At 41.0% G+C, this 19,539-nt stretch overlaps 1 protein-coding gene across 1 annotated transcript in view; it reads left to right on the top strand.

Annotated features, from left to right (window-relative positions):
• The window catches only part of KCNH5 (potassium voltage-gated channel subfamily H member 5), a 155,868-nt gene that overhangs the window by 7,429 nt on the left and 128,900 nt on the right, over window positions 1–19,539 (top strand). The window contains exons 2-4 of the mRNA XM_071745317.1: window positions 5,759–5,882; window positions 12,037–12,143; window positions 16,370–16,498. Of these exons, the coding sequence (XP_071601418.1) occupies window positions 5,759–5,882; window positions 12,037–12,143; window positions 16,370–16,498 (360 nt within the window). The remainder of the gene's footprint in view (window positions 1–5,758; window positions 5,883–12,036; window positions 12,144–16,369; window positions 16,499–19,539) is intronic.

Raw genomic sequence — 19,539 nt, 5'->3', positions numbered from 1 at the left:
ATTGGAGACAATGTTTCTCACTTGGATAAGCATATCTTCTGGGATGATTTAGCTATTCTTGCTCTCCTGTCATTACATAACATGAATTTTGCACTGCTTTGGGCATTACGTTGGTTAAAAAAAATTGCTTGCACACTGTAATCTTTTATTTTTTTTTGTGTGCGTGTGTGTAAACAAAACAAGGCTCAGAGCTGTGTTGAGTATTAGCTACTTCAAGATAGAGTAAAATTAAAGGCTTGCTGTTCTAAAACATAGGATGTCTCCGTACAAAAGAGCCTTTTTATGAAATACAAGTCTGGCAACAGTATACAGGGCTTTTAAGGGCTTTTCCTCAACTGTGTTGCTCAACCTGAAGTTTTGCTAACTGTATGCCTCTCATAACCCAGCTCCCTGCCATCAATATTAAACTTTGTAAATAGAAAAGTTATATGAGGTAAAAAAAATGCCTCTTTACTTCTTAAGAAGAATGTAGCAGCTCTGAGATAGGCGAGGCTGCTGGCAGAGCTCCCCTTCCCTGCTCTCTCCCAGACGGACACTGATGTTCAGATGTGCTCACTCAAAGAACTCACACAAAATACAGATTTGTTCTTTGGTCTTTCTGCAATATATCAGAAAGGGAAATAGGGGGAGAGAAAAATTGGTGGAGGTATTGGCATCAAGACAATCTTAGAAATACTAAAAATGTACTTTTAGCCCTAAGGAGAAGGGAAGTGGAAATGCATTTTTAGTGCATCAGCAAAATCCAAGCGAGGGTGAACGCATTACCAGACATTTCAGGCTGGTCATCCTACAAGTTTTGTAGGGAGCTGCATCTTTTCAGAGTATGAGGTACCACCACGTGGTTATCTGGATCACAGTTGCATAAAGTTTCATATGCTGGATCTGACCATTGATCAATTAGATTGCCTGTCCTGCTTGCAGCAATGTCTGAAAGTGTCTATTGGACCAGGGGAGAAGTCCCCAGCCTCCATGGCTAAATACTTGTGGGACTGGGTGCTGCTGTATGTGGAGAGAGAAGATTTTCCTTTCTGGGTCACAGCACAGATATTACACAAGGTTTAGTTACCAGTGTCATACTGCAGAACTTAAACTGTATTTATCCATGGCCACCACAACATTGGATACCCATGGCCATCCCTGTTGTGACACTGCTCTTTCAGTAAAGTTATACTTTACCTAAAAGCTGAGTAAATTCAGGTGTTCTGGTGTGGGCATAGTGCCCGAGTTCCGTTTTGCCCAGTTAGTTATAGCTAAACTCTGTTAAGAAATACTTATCTGTGGGAATACCTCCAATAGAATATATTATTTAAAAAAATAGCTTGCAGAATATTGCTCTTGTCTGTTGGATCCAACAGGGAGAGAGCTGTGCTGTCCTTGCTGTGCTCTGCACCCTGAAATTTGCAGACTCCTTTTCTTGTTGGCTCCTTTAGTTTTTCGTCTAAAGAAGGTGCAAAACACCAATCTTATCTACTGAAGACTAGAGGAGGCAAGGAGAGCTTGCCTCTGCCATGAAGGGGTCTGATCCTGGGTCTGTCTTGCAGAGGCATCTGTCCTGGGGTCAGGTCTTGGTGTGTGGCATTGCAGGGCTCGTTTTCATGCTTTAGAAAAGACTGATTATGTGGAGGTCCTTTGACTTACTCCAAAAAAGGTTTTTCGGATTAATTAACTAAAGTGGAGTGTGGGCCATGCTGGGAAGGTGAGGACCAGGAGTGAATGTGGGATTTGCTGATGGAGATGCACCCAGTGCTTGCCTGCAACAATACCAATGGGGCACATCCTTGGGCTGCTGTAGGGTGAGTGCCATGGGCTGGGAGTATTTCCTCCTTGTTGCTTGCAAGGAGTAGGGAGGTATCTTAGGAAGGAGCAAGTAAGTTGGCAGGCTGCAGGCAGCTCTGTAGCACACTTGTCTTTTGCTATATGAAAACTTAGCAGGAGCTAAGAGGCTGCTATGGGACTTCAGCATAAAAGTCACTGCAGCAGGGCATTGAGGGACATCATGGTGCCCTTGGCTGAGGGTCTTTGCTTTGGAGCTGTTGGAAAAGGAGGCCAGAAGCCAGTTGTGTTGGGAGGGAACAGACTCATCTTTGGTGTTGCACTGCTATGGCAACTGGAGATGGAGATGGAAATGAGGTTTCTCCAACCCTCTCCAACCTCTCTTACACCAGGTCCAAGCAGCCAGGTGGCAATCTAACAGAGTGGAATTTGCCTTAGTCAGACTGATGGAAATCTTAACCTAAGACACAACAACTGTGACTGACGTCTCTTAGCAAGGAAATCATCTAACTGAGTGATAGAAATAGGGAAGTCAGGCATGCAGGTGGATTCTGTCCAAGACTGGATGTTAGGACCCAGCCTCAGAGGAGGTAGCTGCAGAAGTGGACTTTCATGAGCAGTAGTGATGGTGTGATATAAAACAGTGTGTTCTCCAGCTGTACAAAATTCCTAGAGACCCTAAGGTTGTGTTCTCTACTAAGCAGTCTGTCATTGACCAAGGTTTGGCTCCAAAACTGAGATGTTAGAGAAGATACTAGGAGTCACAGCAGAGGACTCAAAGCAAAAGCTCTTCTAGGTCCTTTTGCACTCTGCAATTTTAAGAAATTATGGTAAAAAAAAAAAGAAAAAAGAAAAAAAGATGTTATCTCAAAGTGTCCTGTCATCCAGTGTGCAGTTTGGATGTTTACAGCTGAGTATGAATGTTTACTGCTGGCTAATGTAAAATTAAGTCTGCCTGGAGTTTTGATCTGGATAAATTTCTGGATAAATTGTACAGTTAGGGAATAGTTAATAAGTGTCTTGGTTGGGGAAAATAACATGGCTTCAGATAAAATGTAGGGTAAGTGTGGATTCCTGTGGATGCTGAGACTTGGGTACACAATTTAACTCAAGGGTCAGATGCTGCTCCATTCTTCCTTAAATTTTATCAAGCTGCTCACCGAACAGCAGCATTAATGAAACATGGATTCCTATGGCTTTGTGCTCACAGTTAGATTTATTTGTCTCTAATAAGATGCAAGCACTGATTTAAAATTTCTCTTCAGCTGGAATAGGGCACACATACATATTCGCCTGCTGAGAATGAATGAATGAATGAATGAATGAATAAGCCTTATTTGCTTAGGAGACAAGGATTAAAAAGTCAGTTAATAAGGGGAAATTCATGGGGACAAAAGAAAACATTCTAATATCTGGTCAAGTTTCTAGTACATATACTATATATCTGATCTAACCTTACGAATAGTAATAACTACCCTAATACTTCCAGTGTCTTCTTTTTTCTAATTTTATGGGTTCTTTTAGTTTTAGAGCCAATAGTTTGGCTCTATGTTTTGGGTTTTTTTCCCTCCAAAATTTCGAGTAGGTTTGATCAGTTTAGTGTCTGCCTTACCAAGTATTTTGAAATCTGTGGGTGTAAAGAAGTATAAAATCCATCAAAGACAACCATTAAATGCCGTATGTCAGCTGCTGGCTGCAACACATCTTCTGCTGTGTACTCTGTGTCCTGAAACACTTACGTGGTGGGAATACACAACCACAATAATGTCTGTCAGATGGGGAGGCTTCGAAGCAGAGTTATCAGCTTTTGAATGAGTCCTCTGGGGAGCACCCAGATGTGCACAGCATCCACTGGGGGAGTTTGGTGTTGCAGTCTCTGATTGACCAGGTTGCGCCCAATGGATCTAGATTCATGAGCAAAACTTGGTGAAAAGCAATCCCCTAAAGAATTCTCTTTCCAAATCTTATTGGAGGACTTGTAAAATAGCTTGTTTCCCCATGTGGTGGGAGATGGAAGAGCTGCTGATCCTCCCATCATCTCCAGCTTCTGGGATGTCCCCCCCAAACAAGGGGGACGTTGGTTTTGGAGGCTGGTGGTGTTTCCCTTTTTCCAGACTGGAGAAGATGCAAGGTGTTGGGGGACATCAGTACAATGCAATGAGCTCCAGCAAATGCTGAGGTTTCCAAGGAGTGGAATGTCCCCTGTGTTAGTGTCTGTGCTGGGCAGGAAGGGCTGCTGAAAGCTAAGAATATTTGGTGAAATGCTTTGGCTTCACTTCTTGTCTCCTGCTGTGTGCAGAGAGGGCATCTCCCTTTGGGTGTGAAAGCAAATTTTTTAAGTTGGCATTTAGGCTTGAGAATATTTGGGATGGATTCAACTAGAATCTTTGAGCTTAGAAGTGTTAGGTTTCTCAAAATCTAAACTTCTATTTCTCGCATTGGTTGGCTTTTAAATATTTTTAATCTGCTTTTCTGTAGAAAATCCAATAATTTCCAGAGTATTTTTTCCAAGTTCGTGCTTGTACTGAGAAAAGAAATAAATACTGTTTTTTTCAGTACATTTTCCTTGTTCAACAGAATAATGTTTGCATAATGTACAATCCAGTCACAGTTTTAAATACTCTGAGAAGGATGTGTGTGGCTCATGCAAACACAGCGTCACTTTTATGTGAAAATGAATGGGTGCAACTGAGCATATGTCTGTAAGTAATTGGCTGTTATGAGGAAAATTTGCATTTCTTTCCCCCTGTCCCAAGAACTGCTGGAAAGAACATTTGCTATTGTTTCTATACAGCAGTCATTGTTAATAGTTTTATTTTATAGATTTTTTTTTTATAGATTTTTAGCATCAGTGAATGGGACCGTTTTTTTCCATAGCTGCAGTCAAAATTAAATTGAAAACTAACAGTAAAAATAAAGAAAACTCATCACAGACTACAGTTTGAGAACTTCTACTAAATAAGAATATAATTTCTGAAACAAAATCAGGAATGTTTACCATGTCAGTGAACATAAAATCCCACAGCATTGTGTTTAGGCAAAATGGGTGTTCCCTTCGTTGGAAATGCCTTGCTAAAAGCAAGGGATGGAAGAATCTTTCCAAACTAGTGAATAAAACTATTTTAGGACTATCTCATGATCTGTTGGTGCCAGTCCGTGCGTATAAACTGTAGGCACTGACTGAGAGAACAAATAACTGAAGTGATATTCAAACCTGAGTTCAGCCTCCTAGCAATACTCCCTGCCCATATTTTTGTTTTTACAGCAATGGATGCACGTTCCTAAGATGAGCCAAACCCACTTATTTGCATTTTAATACACTGACACCGAAATTCAGCACCTGTTTTGTGTTATTTTAGCATGTAAGTCCCTTTGGCACTCTTCAGTTCCCACATCATCCTGAATTTCCATGTGGGGTCACTTCATATCCTCACTCCCAGGTGTTCTGTGGCTCGTGGTGTACCACGAGATGCCATGGGCACATCCCAACCCTCCCCACTGCCTCCTGCACTCACTGTCCCTTGTCCCAGGGATGCTGGTTGTGTCCTGCAAAACAGAAATCAGACCTGCTAGGAGGAGAAATGTCTTTGCCTTAACAAGAGAGGCATCATCAGTGTAGGGCACACATACATTTTGGCATTTAAACCCCGGTGTGAAAGTTAAATTAAGGTTAATTTCAAAACAAATGCAAAATGAAAATCAAACCTGAAACCCAGATGCTACAAATAAATGAATCCTTTCTAAGTTGTTAAAGCATTGGTGGTTTAATCAGTATTCTGGGGTGCAAGAAGCTACTTATGTTGCTAGGTGTTATCCTGTTTCATCACAATTTCTTTTCTGATGCCCGTTTGGATTTCAGTTCCCACTGAAATTTCACGACAGAAGTTACCAACATGAATAACTCTGCATCTGCTGTGTAGCACATGGAGGATTTAAATTTACTTTGCCACTGACACCAGCCCTTTCTCTCTTTTTCTCTTTTCAGAATCCAGTTTTTTGCTGGGAAATGCCCAGATTGTGGACTGGCCTGTAGTTTATAGTAATGACGGTTTTTGTAAACTTTCTGGCTACCATCGAGCTGACGTCATGCAGAAGAGCAGCACCTGCAGGTATGCAGACTTGTTCATTGCCACTTGATGCACTTTCAGAATTTTAAACTGATGGGGAGAGCAATGAGTTTTTGGAAAAAAGGATTGGTGTAAAAAAAACATTGTTTTGAAGTACTGGAATAGGCTTTAAATGCATGAAACCAGCAACTTATTCAGGATGTCGTAAAATACTTTGAAAGGTATGATCAGTAATAATATTAATATCTGGATAGATGTACTCTAGCTAATGATCCAATAAAGAAAGTGGGGGTCTAGGTAATAGATTTCAAAAGTCGTTTTTTACTAGGTTTTTGTTCATTCTTCTGTTATCATGCCAGAAGGTAGAGAGCTATTAGGTAGCTCGTGTTCTTCCCTGTTACTACACACACACACAGAGCACAGTAATGTGCAAACTGCATCTTTATTCCCAAAAGAATGATTAAGCTGATGATAGATTTACTCGAAGCATTGCAGCTTGATGGCTTTTCCTTTTCTTTGTGGTCTTTCAGAAGCAGGCAGCTGTGGTTTATGGTCAGACATGCATCTGTGCCTTGTCTGCTGCATCCTTTAAAAGGAGATGCTTTGGAGAAGTACTAAATCCCTAATGTGTGTGTGTGAGCAAACAGGGGTCAGAGGCAATAAGGAATGGCTGAGCTAGGAGTTTGTGTAGGTTTTCCCTTTATACATGCAGGGAATGACCAGCTCCAGCACACTGGGAGGAGGGAGCTGTGTATCTATAACGATGGGTTTTGGGAGATGGGTGCTGGCAGGCACTGATCAGCTGCTGATGCTTCAGCTGGCAGAAGCAGGGTGCAGAACCTGTCCTGTGATGTCCATCATTCCTTACTCCAAAAAGCAACGTGTCCTGACACGTGGCCATTGCTTTCATCTGCTGGGAAGGGGAGGAAGCCTTGGGGATCCAGGGTTGCTCTGTGCAGCCAGGTGTCCTCTAATGCACCGTGGAGAAGAGAGGGGCACGTGCTGCTGAAATGAAATATCCATTCACACAGTGGCAAGAGAGTCAATACACTCAGTGAGGCTGAAAGAGCCTTTCTGCAGCTCTCCCTGGTATACACGTGTGCTTTCCCCTTCTTTCTCTGCTATCCTCTGTGTTGCACTGTATAAGTTTGCTGTAAGCCAGCACTTTTATAGTCTGTGTATGTTAAAGTAATTACAAATATAGAATGAGATTGTTGGAAAACATTGGGGAAGAAAAGGTTTAGCAATACTGCTCTGATAATAATTCCCCTGTGCCTCAAATTCTGAGGGGACCAAAAGGTTTATTCTGTCTGAGTGCTTCTTGTGAACGTGGTGGGCTCTAGCTACCATTTGTAAGGATCCTCTTTTGACCATGTTCAAGCAGATCTTGAACAGGTAAACCATAAAGATACAAATTAAAGGAGGAATAATTGTGGAAAGTGGAATTGGTAGCAGAGGGCACTAAAGGCATGGCCAGTGCTTCTTTTGTGTCTGGGCCTTAACTGGTAGAGTTATATATGTGTTGTGATGTTTTTTGCTTCTTTGGAGCCATCCAAGTCTTTGTGGATTAAAGGAGAGCTGGAGAGGTTTTTGACATGGTCTGACATGCAGTGTGCTGCCTTCCAGAGTAATGGCTTTGGGGCTGCTTTCTAATGAAGAGCTGTGCTGCTGTATGGAATGGAAAATAGCCTTGAAAACCGATGGTACCTGCTTGAGCTTGCTCAGTAGAAAGTCAGTGGAGGTTTTTTTATATTGGGGGCTATTTGTTATATTATTTTCTAAGTCAGGCTCTCAGTCCAGATTTGCTATGTTAGGCACAGATTGTGTGGCATCATACATAAGAATTGCTTTAATGTAATGTTTGCTTTACTGTTCTAAGGAAAATGCTCTGGGAAAAGAGTGCTACGGTGCCACACCTTTATTGCAAGTTTTGGAAGGGTCTGTTTTTACAGCTGCTTAGTGCCAAATATCCAACCAAAGAAAAATACACAGTGGCAAACAATGTAAGTCTAGTCCCTGCTTAGAGTTCTTGTTACTGATCACGAGTGTGATAAAGGAGAATTTATAAATTTTGTAATATTTGGGCCATTTTCCCCTGTATGTAAGGTATAGTGCCTTCAAATAGCTCTCACCTATGCTTTTCTCCTGGGTAGTCCAGCAGGTATCATCTATATCCTCTCCCACCCCGTGCTCTACATTGGGGCTGCTCTTAAGATGTAGATAAGGAGTCAGGCTACATGAATATTCCATGATGGGAAACAAAGTGTGTTATTTCTGGGTCCATGTGGCAACCAAAGTTGCAGGTGTGGCTGGGGCTGGTATGTGTAATAATTTGTATGTGGGTGCTACAATACACAAGATTTTCAGGTGGGAGAACTTGTGTGCTGGTGAAGCTCATGAAAATGAGCTGAGGGTCCAGGAGGAAGAGGGCATCTGTAGTTGTGATACCTTTAAACTTCAATTAACCATGCAGAAACCTAAGCCTGGAGGTGCACTGATAGATCAGCCAGCATGCAGGAAAAACACTTGTTTCATGCCCAGTTGCCCACAGTTGTGGCAACTTATATCTTCATGAATATGTTCAAAGAATAAAGGGTTATAACACGTGAAAACCCTCTTCAATGCTGGAAGTAAAATTACTGTTTTCTGGCGTTGCTGCTTATCAGTTAAGCTCCATATTCTCATCAAACCTTCAGTAGAGCAGACACCCTTTGGGTGGCTCTTTAACAGATCTACCCTGGCCTTTTACACTTGGCATTTGCTCCAGGCTTTGCTTTGCAAACCTTTCTTCGTACCCGGCAGCTTCGCACCAGGCTGGGGGTAACTGGTTGTGGGTTTTGTTCTCAAAAAGGAAAAAACCTTCTCTTAGCCCTTGCTCCAGCTGTACAGGGGGGTGGAACTGAGTCTCCTTGCTGAAGCTGTTGCTTACAGGTAGCGATTCCAAGGAAACACTTGCAGCATCTTTGGTCCCCCTTGTTTTGATTTTTCCACCATTACAAGTGGAGTTAAAAAAAAGTCTGTGTGAAATCTTGGCTCCAGTGAAGCTGGTGGCAAAATTCCCACTGTGTTCAAAGAAGTGGGATTTTGCATGGTGAGTACAGCATGTGGGACTTGAAACAAGTCTGATTTGATCCTGAGATGTTACCTTCTTGACCTAATTTTTGTTTATGTGAGAAGGGCTCCCTGCACTGCTTAAGCTGTGTAAAGAAACCTTGCTGAGCTCACTGGTGGGGCCCAGGGAGATGAGCTGTTTCTACTTAGAAATGGTGCCTGCTCTTTAACTTGCAAAGTTTTGAAGATATTGATGTGTGTCTGTATTTGCTGTTCCTCCTGGGTAGATGTTTGTCCATTGTAATTGATGCCTTTTCATCCAATGCTTTTGGACGGGAGCTGTAACTTGGATATGGGATCATATTCCTTCTGTGCTTCACCTGTCCTCTCTCCTGGATAATTCCTCACAAGCAGCTGCTAAATACTGCCCTGGCACACACTGCAGGCCTGGGGCTCTTCTGATGTTGCTGCTCCAGATCCTGACAAAAGATAGAAGAGCATGAACAAAGCTTCAGATGGGGCTTTTCTGTGCCAAGGGATGCTTTCAAAAGGAGGCAGGAGTCCAGGCATCTTAAATGACAAATGGTCTGTTTCAGAGATGGGGGAATTATCTAAAATTGTGCCTTTCTCTGAGTATTTCGGCAAGTCTTGTTTCTCTTTGATAAGTCTATTTTTCTAGGTAGTGAGATTCCCAGTAGCATGGTGGTTTTGATATTTATGTCTTGTAGAGTTTGCACTGAAGGCACTCGACAAGCACTAAATAACAAAATACATGAGGCAGAAAAAGACAGAGTGATTGACTGAAGAAGTAGGAGTCTCTCCATGTGTACAAAATAGGACAGACTAAATTAAATTAAACCTGTGATAAGCAAAGATCTTACATAACTTATACAGTGAGTGGCTGTGAGGTTTCTTTGGTGCTGTTAAAAATTGCCTTCAGAAAAAAATTTTATTACTCCTTCAGTCTTTAAAATGTCTCTTTATATGTGAAAATAACACAAGATTTGAGTATTACAGGTTTACTGCAATAATAAGCGGCCTTTAATTAAAAACATAAAGTTGATTGATTGTATTCAGCAGCTCTAACTGGTATCATCCACCACTCTGAAGGCCAAGTATGATTAGTGATTTTAACACTAATTAATGATGTCTTTCTGCATTATAAGCCATGTAAAGTCAAACACTTTAACAAATTCTTGTTATCTGTTTCCTTCAGGACTATGAGAAACATTGTTTTAAATCTCAAGATAACAAAAAACCCCAAAAAACCAAAACAAAAAAAAAGACAAAACAAACAAACAAAAAAAAAAAAAAAAAAAAAAGAGGGAATTGAATTGCACAACAGTCTGTGTAAAAACTACTGGGTCTTGTCTTGCAGGCAGAAGAGCAATCTGCCTTTACCTCATCAGTGCTTTTATAAAGGCATAGATTAAATGAAATATAAGATCAAACTCCTTTTGTTGTCACCTCACCTATAGATGTGTAAGAGGTTATCAGCTGAACTCTGGAAATAATGGCAGGTCCTTTGAAAATGAGCAGTAAGGATTTCCCAAAGACAGCCGTGGATGCCAGTGATGAGCAGTCCCTTACTGAGACCTTGTGCCCTGGTAAAACCTTTTCCTGGCAGCAGTCACCATAGTGGTATCTCCATTAAATCACTGTTCCAGAGGTAACAGTTATGTCATTTATCAATAGCTCTCCCTTTGTTATTGATGAAGAAGGTCCTGCAGTGACATTCTGATGTTGTCATCGCTTGGATGCCCCGCATCTGCCTCCAGCACCCATGTTGGGCAGCCCCTTATTCTGGGAGCAGCCCTGGTACCTCCCTGGGTTGGCTGTGTAAAGAAAAAATTAATGGTCTGGCCTTCATTGGGTATTTTAATGCTTGCCGAGTCACTAACCACTGTGCTGTTTTATTGTTTTTCTCAGAACAGGAGATGTAAAATAAATGTTTATTGAGCCTTTGGAGGTCTGCTGATCAATAGGAGAAGCTGCATTGAAACCACAGGAGCACTGATAGATTTTCTTTTCTCCTCCATGTTCTCAGGGTTGTCTGTTGTAGGTTTCAGCTGAAGCTCAAACTGTGAACAAAGAAAATAGGAAAAAAAAAAAAAAAGTCTGATAAATTAAAAGTATATTCATCCAAGTGGCTGAGAGCTTTTATCCTATGTTCCATTTTCATCCAGTTGTGTAATTGGGAATTTGCACTGAGTGGTCTTCATTTGTTTTAATCCGGTGAAAAATTACAATGAAAGTCTGGCTGTTTCCTTACAAAGGCTTTCCAGAGTAAGGACAGGGGTTGGGTTTTCTTACACCACCTGAAAGTCTGACTTGAAGAAGAATGCAAAGACAAGATGGTCAGGTGGCAAGAAACAACAAAGTTAAAATTACATTTTTATATTCTCTGGCAGGGGTGAATCTCCAAAAGCATTTTAATGTTTTCCATCTTTTCGCTGAAATATTAAAGAACTGCAATGTAAAATATGAAAGATGAGGGTGAATTTAGTTATGTTTGGTAGCAGTGCAGATGTACCTACACTGAGACAACTCAGACACTTCTTTCTGTGCTGAATTGTCAGAGAATTACAGTCAGGGCTGCTTACTAGCTGCATCCTCCCTCATTTTGTAATTGGTATTTAGCAGAAGGATTCAAATTATCTTACAGTCCCAGATGTATCTTGATTAGATTTGTAGCAATTGACTCAGCCAACAGCCTTTACCTGTTGTAGCTTCCATTTCTCCTCCAGCAGCCTTTTCAAGAGGACTGAACAAAATTTGGGGGTTTTAGAGGTTTTGTTCAGTTTCTGCTGTTTTGACAGCAGCATTCCCATGGCCTGCAGCTATGGCAGTAATGGTTTATAGGCTATCAGCTCTTTTTCTAACCATAAATCCTAAACGATATGCTCAGAAAAGCACTTAATGAAACATTCCGTTAGATTTATTTGCTGTCATTTACAGTAAAAAGGTGGTCATGGTTTGGTTTATTACTATTGTTGGTTTCCTTGTGACACTAAATGTTTTAATGAAGTGTAAATCATAGCTGAACTTTGTTAAATGACAGCTATATCATCTTCAGTGCTTATAGTGGTTAACAAAATTGTTGCTTGTCTAGAAAAAAAGAAACATTTTGTTTTTCTTTTTTCAGTTTTATGTATGGTGAACTGACAGACAAGAAGACCATTGAAAAAGTCAGACAAACTTTCGACAACTATGAGTCAAACTGCTTTGAAATTCTCCTCTACAAGAAAAACAGTATGTATATATTTGTGTATGGTGCTAGGAGTGATAATGTGTATTTAAATATTTAATAGACTAAAATAAATTTTAATTTTGACATACAGGTAAAATTGGTGCAATTTTTGGAGAAGATTTGGCTACCAAATCTCAAGAAAACTCTTTTTTTCAGGATGTGTGTTCAGACTACCAAAAATAGCTGTTTCCTCCTGTCTCTATTCTGACTCCTTCTTTCCAAAAGGATTTTTTCTTGAAACGAAACTGCCTGGGTTAAGTGAAAAGAAATCCTGAATGAGGTTACCCCCCATGTCTCCTCAGGTGAGAACCCAGCCCCCAGCTGCCATGAGTGGATGTTCCCAGCAGTGCCTCTGCCTTGTGTAAACCAACACATGAGCTCTAATGACAGTGCTGAATTTAGTGCCTAACCCAGGGATTGATTAGAAAACCAGGGAATTTTGTAATTTAATAGGATTTAGGGCATAAGTTCCTTCCTCTTGGTGGCATTGGGTTTACTGGGGTTTGCCAGAACCAGGAAAGATTTTCTTCAGTTTATCTTAACCATGAGTCACTGCAGTCACATTTTGTGTCCAGACACATATGTGGGTTGTACTTCTGGCTTATCAGTGCTAGAGCACATACTAAGCAAGATCCATGATGTTGTGTGGTCTTGCTCTGGGCTTGTGCAGTGTGGACAACTCTCCTGCTGTTGTCAGTGGAGCAAAACAGCTGCCCTTTCTGGACAGGCCACCTTCCCAAGAGAGAAAGCCAAAACTGTCAGGTGAAATGTGCTCCAGAAAATCTGTTCCTCTACACTGAGCAGACCAAGTCTGGTTGCTTGGGTCAGTGGCCAAGTCAAACAGAAGCCAAGTGCAATCTTGATGGAGATGTTTTTTCCAGTTTGGTTTTCCTTGCCCAGTACAGAATGCAGCTCCTGTAGGGTTGGGAACATTTCCCCCTGGTTCATCTGCCTTCATCCCAGTAGCTGAGGCTATGGTTCCCCTTGGGTGGACTTTGGTGCTGGCTTGGAGCACCTTGCTGGGGTCAGGTTGGTGGTTTTACTGCAAACTCACAGAAACCTTTCATGACACTGAAGAGAGCATCCCAGATATTTTGTCTTGAAACAAAACCACATGCTTTATGCTTTACTTCTACTTTACCTTTCTGGACTAAATCTTCCTCTGTGTGCACTTAAACAGTAAGAAATGTGGTTAGATTTCTCTGGCTGTGCCTGCTTCAAAGCAGGCAGTTTTAGCCAAAACTTTAATTGAAAAGAAAAGCAAGGGTGGCTGTGAAATCCAGCAGGTGCCCAGGAGAGTCCTCTGAATGACCTCTCTTTGGTTCCTGAGCATATGGATGTGTCTATTCTCTAGATTTTCTACTTTGCTTATTTCCTGTGCAGGTCACCTGAAAGTTCACTCACACAAGGGACAAATGCCTGGGTAGACTTATGGTGGGTATCTTTGCAGGTGGTGGTGCCCAGCACTGCCATACCCTGTGTCCATGTGAGACCCAAAGATGGATCTCAGAGACCCAGTGCTCTCCCTGATCCTGACTTCTCTCATTAATTGGTCTGGCAACTCCTGCTTTGGCATGAGCTGGTCCTGAACTAAATTCCTTTCTATTTTATTGAAATATAAGAAGAGGAAAGCCTTCTCTTGGTGACTTTTCTGTAACAAGCCAGTTGCTTTTTGCTTTGGGTTGTGCTTTGCCTGCTGGAGCTTCATGACGCTTCAGAGATTTATTGAGCTGCAGTTGTGTTAATAAAATCTTCATCTTTGCTCAGATCTCTAAGCCTATACTTTCCATGAGTTATGCAGGCTTACAGAAGGACTTTGTGGAAAAGTCATCATATTTCTTTTCAGGCTTTAGTGAATTCCTATTCATAATGTCAGTTGCCAGCTTTCTTCTCCATCTCCTGATGCCCAGAACTTCCAGCTCTTGCAAACACTAATGGGCTCACCTTTTGGCTCTAGTTTTGCATTAGGTTTTCCCAGGGTTTGCTTCCATTTGTCATACTCTGAGACTTGCAGAAGATGGTTCTTCAAGAAACTGCCTGCTTGTTATTCTTATCCTTCAGGCTGAATATTGGAGCAGATAAAGGGTAGAGTAGTATCTGTTGGTATAAATTAATATCTTTTGGCAAAATACAGAAAGGGGTTGGCAGAGATCTGCCTGTTGTATGGAACTTGCAATACCCTTAGAGCACCCTCCCACCCACGTTTTCAAACTGTAGGCCCTGAGGTGCCATGTATTTTTGATTTTGTGGCACGACCTTTTCTTTCTCACCCATTCCTCTATGCTTTAGGCACGAGGGAGATTTTGAGATTTTCATGTTGCTTTCCCATTCTTTCCTTCAGCACAGGGATGATCTTTGAAGAGCTGATGTTCTCCTGCAGCACCCATATGACTGCTGACTTCCCTTGCCCCTGTCTGGCATTTTAACCCAGCAAGCAGACCTGAAAGCTTGCTACAACTTTCTTTGGCTTTACTGCACTTCCTCCTATATAGTCCTCTGTGCTACCCACCAGCTAGTCAGCAGCCACGTTCAGCATGTGCATATATATATATTTATACATACATAAACACATGTGTATGTGTGTATATATATATATATATATAAAATATTGTAATACTCAGGAATCCTCTTTGCCTGCTTTTGCCCAGCTTGCTGCCTCTATTGCATTAGCCACCTTGCTTCCATCTTTGATTTTTATCAGTGCTGTTGTACAGGTTATTTTGCAGCCTTACATTCAGAGCTTTTCATAAGGTGCAGATATGTTGCCAGGTGTTAAGTGCAAGTAGAGTATTACTCCAGAGAGCTGCAGCACTCTGCTTTTAGAAGGAATGAAAAGAGTCTTTTGTCTTGGATTAGCAACTGGGAATTGAGATAATCAAGTAATCAGTGTAATAGCTTTGAAATTATCAGTCAGTTCCCCATCTTTCCCAGTTCTCCAGTTACTGCCAGGGAGTTACTGGTTTAATCCCAGTTTAGCAATGCTGAATTTTGGAGCCCTTTAGATTTAACTATCCTCACATCAGTCGTGGTCCAAATGGGTTTCTTTGCCCTCTGGGCATCTACCCTGCAGCTCCTGGCACAGCTTCAAGCCACGATTCCTTAGAGGAGATTTAGGGGGGCCAGTGGTGGCCATGGGATACCAGTGGGCAAATGGCTTGTCTCAGTGTGTCAGCCCTCAGGCTGGCATTCAGGCAGCTCAGGAGAAAAGCCTTTATGTCAACTGGCTGAAAGCACATCAAATCCCAAAGGTAATTAGATGGCTGTGAAGGCATTTATAGTGCAGTGCCTGAAGGTGCAGGTTTGGGAGGGAGGGGACATGGCTGTGAGCATGGAGCTTTGCTGGATGGAAAGTGTCTCTGACATTGATGTCCTTGGGTGTTTTTAAGTTGATTGTTTAAAATCTTTTAGGATGTTGCTCCTTACAGAGCAGACCTGCATGTACATAAGGGATTGTTATGTGCGTGTCAGCCTAGGAGACAAGACCAGTTTTAGCTCCTGAGCAGTCATCCTAACCACTCCAGCACCATAGGGATTTTACTGGCTGTTTATTTGATGAGTGGTGGGGTTTGAAAATTGGGTTTATTTCAAAAAATAAAAAATAAAAAGGTAAATAAATATAGCTGCATTGGGAGAGTGCTCCACTGGGCTGTACAGCAAGGAGGTGAAACACAGGACCTGAAACACAGGAAAGAATCTGGATTTCCTGATTTGTCCTGACAGGGCATTTGCAAGATATATCTAGATTAGCTCAGTTCCTCTTAAATAATGGAATGGCATCAAATTCGTAGCCTTTGACAGTATACCCCGATAATTTATATTTGATAGCTCTATATTATATGAAGAAGGAATCAAAAGATACCATCCATCCTTTTTTCTTACCTGTCTACCCTGCAGACAGTAAATTTGAGACGTTCTGGGAAAAAAAAACTAAGCAAGAGAAGAAGAATCATACATTTATTTCAGAATGGAGATTTATAAAGTCTCCTGTTTCTGCTAATTGGTTACATTTCCCAATTTTAACGAATCTGTAAAAATACAAATATGTTTCTTTTACCTTTTTTACTTTTTTACCTTTACTTAAAAGATCTGGAAGGTATAGAAATATCTAGATAGGGTCCTAAATTACATGTGTATTGTAATAACATGTGAATGATTAAATAATTGATGTACAGGCTGGGGAAAGTTTGGGCTACACCACAGTTCAATGTCACCTTTTTCTTTGCTTCAGGAACACCAGTTTGGTTCTACATGCAAATTGCACCCATAAGAAATGAGCATGAAAAAGTGGTTTTGTTCCTGTGCACTTTTAAGGATATCACTTTATTCAAACAACCGATTGAAGATGATTCAACTAAAGGTAAAGATGAAATTTGGTGTTTTCTTTGGTAAATGATGAAGTGCATGCTTGAGCTCAGTCGTGAGGCAGAATCATGTCACACCTGTGATCTGCCTTCAATTCAGGAAATGTTTTGTGATCTGCTTCTTGATGTCACTCTTCTAAATTATTGCTTAAAAATGAAATATAAATCACCATGCGTGGTAATTCCTTAAAAACATTTTGCCAGAGTAACAAACCTTCCTTTCTCTTTGTAATTTCTGCTTTTTCACTGCTTTTTTTTTTTTTTTTTATTTATTGTTATTTTTATCTCCATTTGACATGGCACAGTTTTTGAGCCTTTTGAATGCTGTGTTGTTTTGAGAGACCTTTCTCCTAACATGTATCTTCTTAGCAAAAAAATTATTTCAATTTCTTTGTGCTGAAATAATAGTTCAACCTTTTCTCAGTCTTGGAGAGGAAATGTAAAAGAAAGCCCAGTCAGGTCCTTTGTTAGTGGCCAGTGATGATGACTGCCTGGCAGTGGACATTGTACTTTTTATTTAACAGCTGGTGATGGTGTTTGTTGAGATGTGCTGTCCTCTCATCACCCAACAAACCCTGGCCATGCCCACAGCCCCTTTACATGAAAGAACTGGTGGGGAAAAATCTAGCAGCATCTTCTGCTTTGGTTATAAGGCGTTTGTCTTGTGTCAGGTTCACACATGTATCATTTTGGGTAAAATAATGCACACTCACACAAGGAAGGGCATCTATATCCCATCTGCTCTTGGAAGTTGCCTTCTAATTATTAATTCCTTGCTGTATTTTTCTGTTCATGCCTGGGGAGGGCTTGATTTCTCACCGAGTGCCGTGTGTGCTCTGAATAAACTTGGTGTCATTTGAATGCAAACGGGATTTAAACTAATTTCTTATGATCTAGATAACACTTATTATGTGTGTTTGGATAACTGAAAAGTAGGTTTATGAAGGAAGACTTAAACTAAAAGGAGAGGCCTTTCTTTGGATTAACACAAAATATCAAAGTTTTTTTGTCTAGAGAGTATATCCATAAAGTTATAAGATCCTGCAACAGGAATAACTTCTCAGCCATCATAAACTTTACTGCCTCTACAATTTAGTTAACAACCTGCAAATGTTCCTTCATTTCACTTTCAACTCCATAACGTGGAATGCTTCTGCCTGGAAATACTCTCAATTTTTTAGGATAAATGCCAGTTAATTGGAAAGACTTCAGTTGTAGAGATCTGAAGGCATGTGACTGGCTCCTGGCTGCCCTGTTTATAGTAAGTAGTGGGAGATCATCAAGGAAAAAAAAAAAACAGTCTTTGCAAGTATCCTCATAGGATTTTCTTTTTGTTGCTTTCTGGGGGGAGCAAGAGGTATGTCACAGGAAACCAATCTCCAGCCCCCCCACTTTTACTGTCCCTACTCAGTTTCTGCAGTACAGAGTTGCACTGAGGAGTGTGTGGCTGTGTCACGACAGGGAAAACATATTGAAGGTGATTTCCAAACGCAGATATTATGAATGTTGCCTCGTTTGGATTCTTGGTCTGGAAGATGCATAGTCTGCTGCCTTCCCTAGGGATACAGGGATGTGCTAGGCTGGGCTGTGCTCTCCCCCTCCCCATCTTGTGGCTGAGGAGGAGCAGAATCCCTATGGCATCCCTTATAGGAACAATTTATGTTCCTATGGGAAGAACATTAGCTGTGAAGTGTCTTACCTGTGTGCTGCTGCTCTCCACTGAAGGCTGCCATTAGTTAAAATGTGAGGTATTTGCTGTGAATATTGCAAAATATCTCTGTCAGCAGCTAGAGAGGTTTGACTGAATGTTTAGAGAGCATTTACTTCTGTACAAGTCCATACTTTAAAAAAAAAAGAAAAAAACCAAAAAAAAAAAAACAACCCTCAAGAAGAGGCACTGTGGAAGGGTTAACACATCCCTCAAGTGCCTTTATGGTGGATGATTGGAGTCTTAAGAATTTGCTCAGGATGCTTTGGTTAGAGCACTGATTAACACTGATCAATAGGTCCAACTAGCTCCATAATTACAAACCATTGACCCAATTTTTCCTTCTGCTATTGCATAAATCAGAGCTTGTCTTCTATATTCTTCTTATTAGAAGATCATATTCAAATATTTGCACCATTTTTCTACCAGGCTAGGAAGGCAGCACTGCTGCATTACTCTCTGCCTCTCAACTCGCTGGACCTGCAGGATTCTCAGCACTGGAATCACAGGACTGTTTTGTCAGACGTAGTGCTAGGAGAGATGCATAATTCATTGTCCTTGCAGATAACATTACAATGTGCTTAGAAGCTGCCAGGCCACTTTATTTTTGAGTGATGAGATTGGTAAACATATACATTACAATGTAATGGAGAATTTTTAAACTTTTGGAAGAATCATTTCAGTGAAGTACTGCTGTTGAGTGCTGGAATTTGTCATTGAAAGAGCTAATTTTTTGGGGGGGGAGGTTTTTTTTTTCTTTTTTTTTAAAGAAGGATTTGTCTTCTGAGACTGCCAGGACCGTGTAATACATAATACATAAGTAACTATGGTGCAGATGAGTTTCTGTCTATTACTTATGGGAACAGTAAATTTGAGATAAAAAATTCAGCAGAAATAAAATATTGATGCCATTATGCAATAATCTCTCCCTACCAATATATTCTGCACTGTTCGAAGGTTTGTTGCTTTGTTGTGAAGCTTCAGTATATCACACTTCTACAAGGTACAGGGGTTTGGTATTTAAATCATAATGATGTGTGTATCTACACTGCAGGGTGTCTGTGGCTCCTGACTCCTGGAAATATATGGCTGGGTTTGCCAGATCTGCAATGGTGTCTGTGGCACCACTGGCATCTTGTGCAAACCTTGCATGGGCAACTGAGGTTTTGGGGGGCTGGTAATGGTGCCCCAATCCTGAGGATGCAGAACTGCTCAGAAGAGTTGAGAAACTTGTATTTGTGAAAACAGGACATAAGGAATAAATTAAAATAGTTGACTTACTACAAAACACGTTACCAGGGAGAGGTGGGATTTTTTTTGGTCCAATAT

This window comes from Heliangelus exortis, chromosome 5 (assembly GCF_036169615.1).
Source record: "Heliangelus exortis chromosome 5, bHelExo1.hap1, whole genome shotgun sequence".
NCBI lineage: Eukaryota > Metazoa > Chordata > Aves > Apodiformes > Trochilidae > Heliangelus > Heliangelus exortis.
The sequence above is the reverse complement of the archived record's forward strand: the minus strand, read 5'-3'. Positions and strand labels throughout refer to the sequence as shown.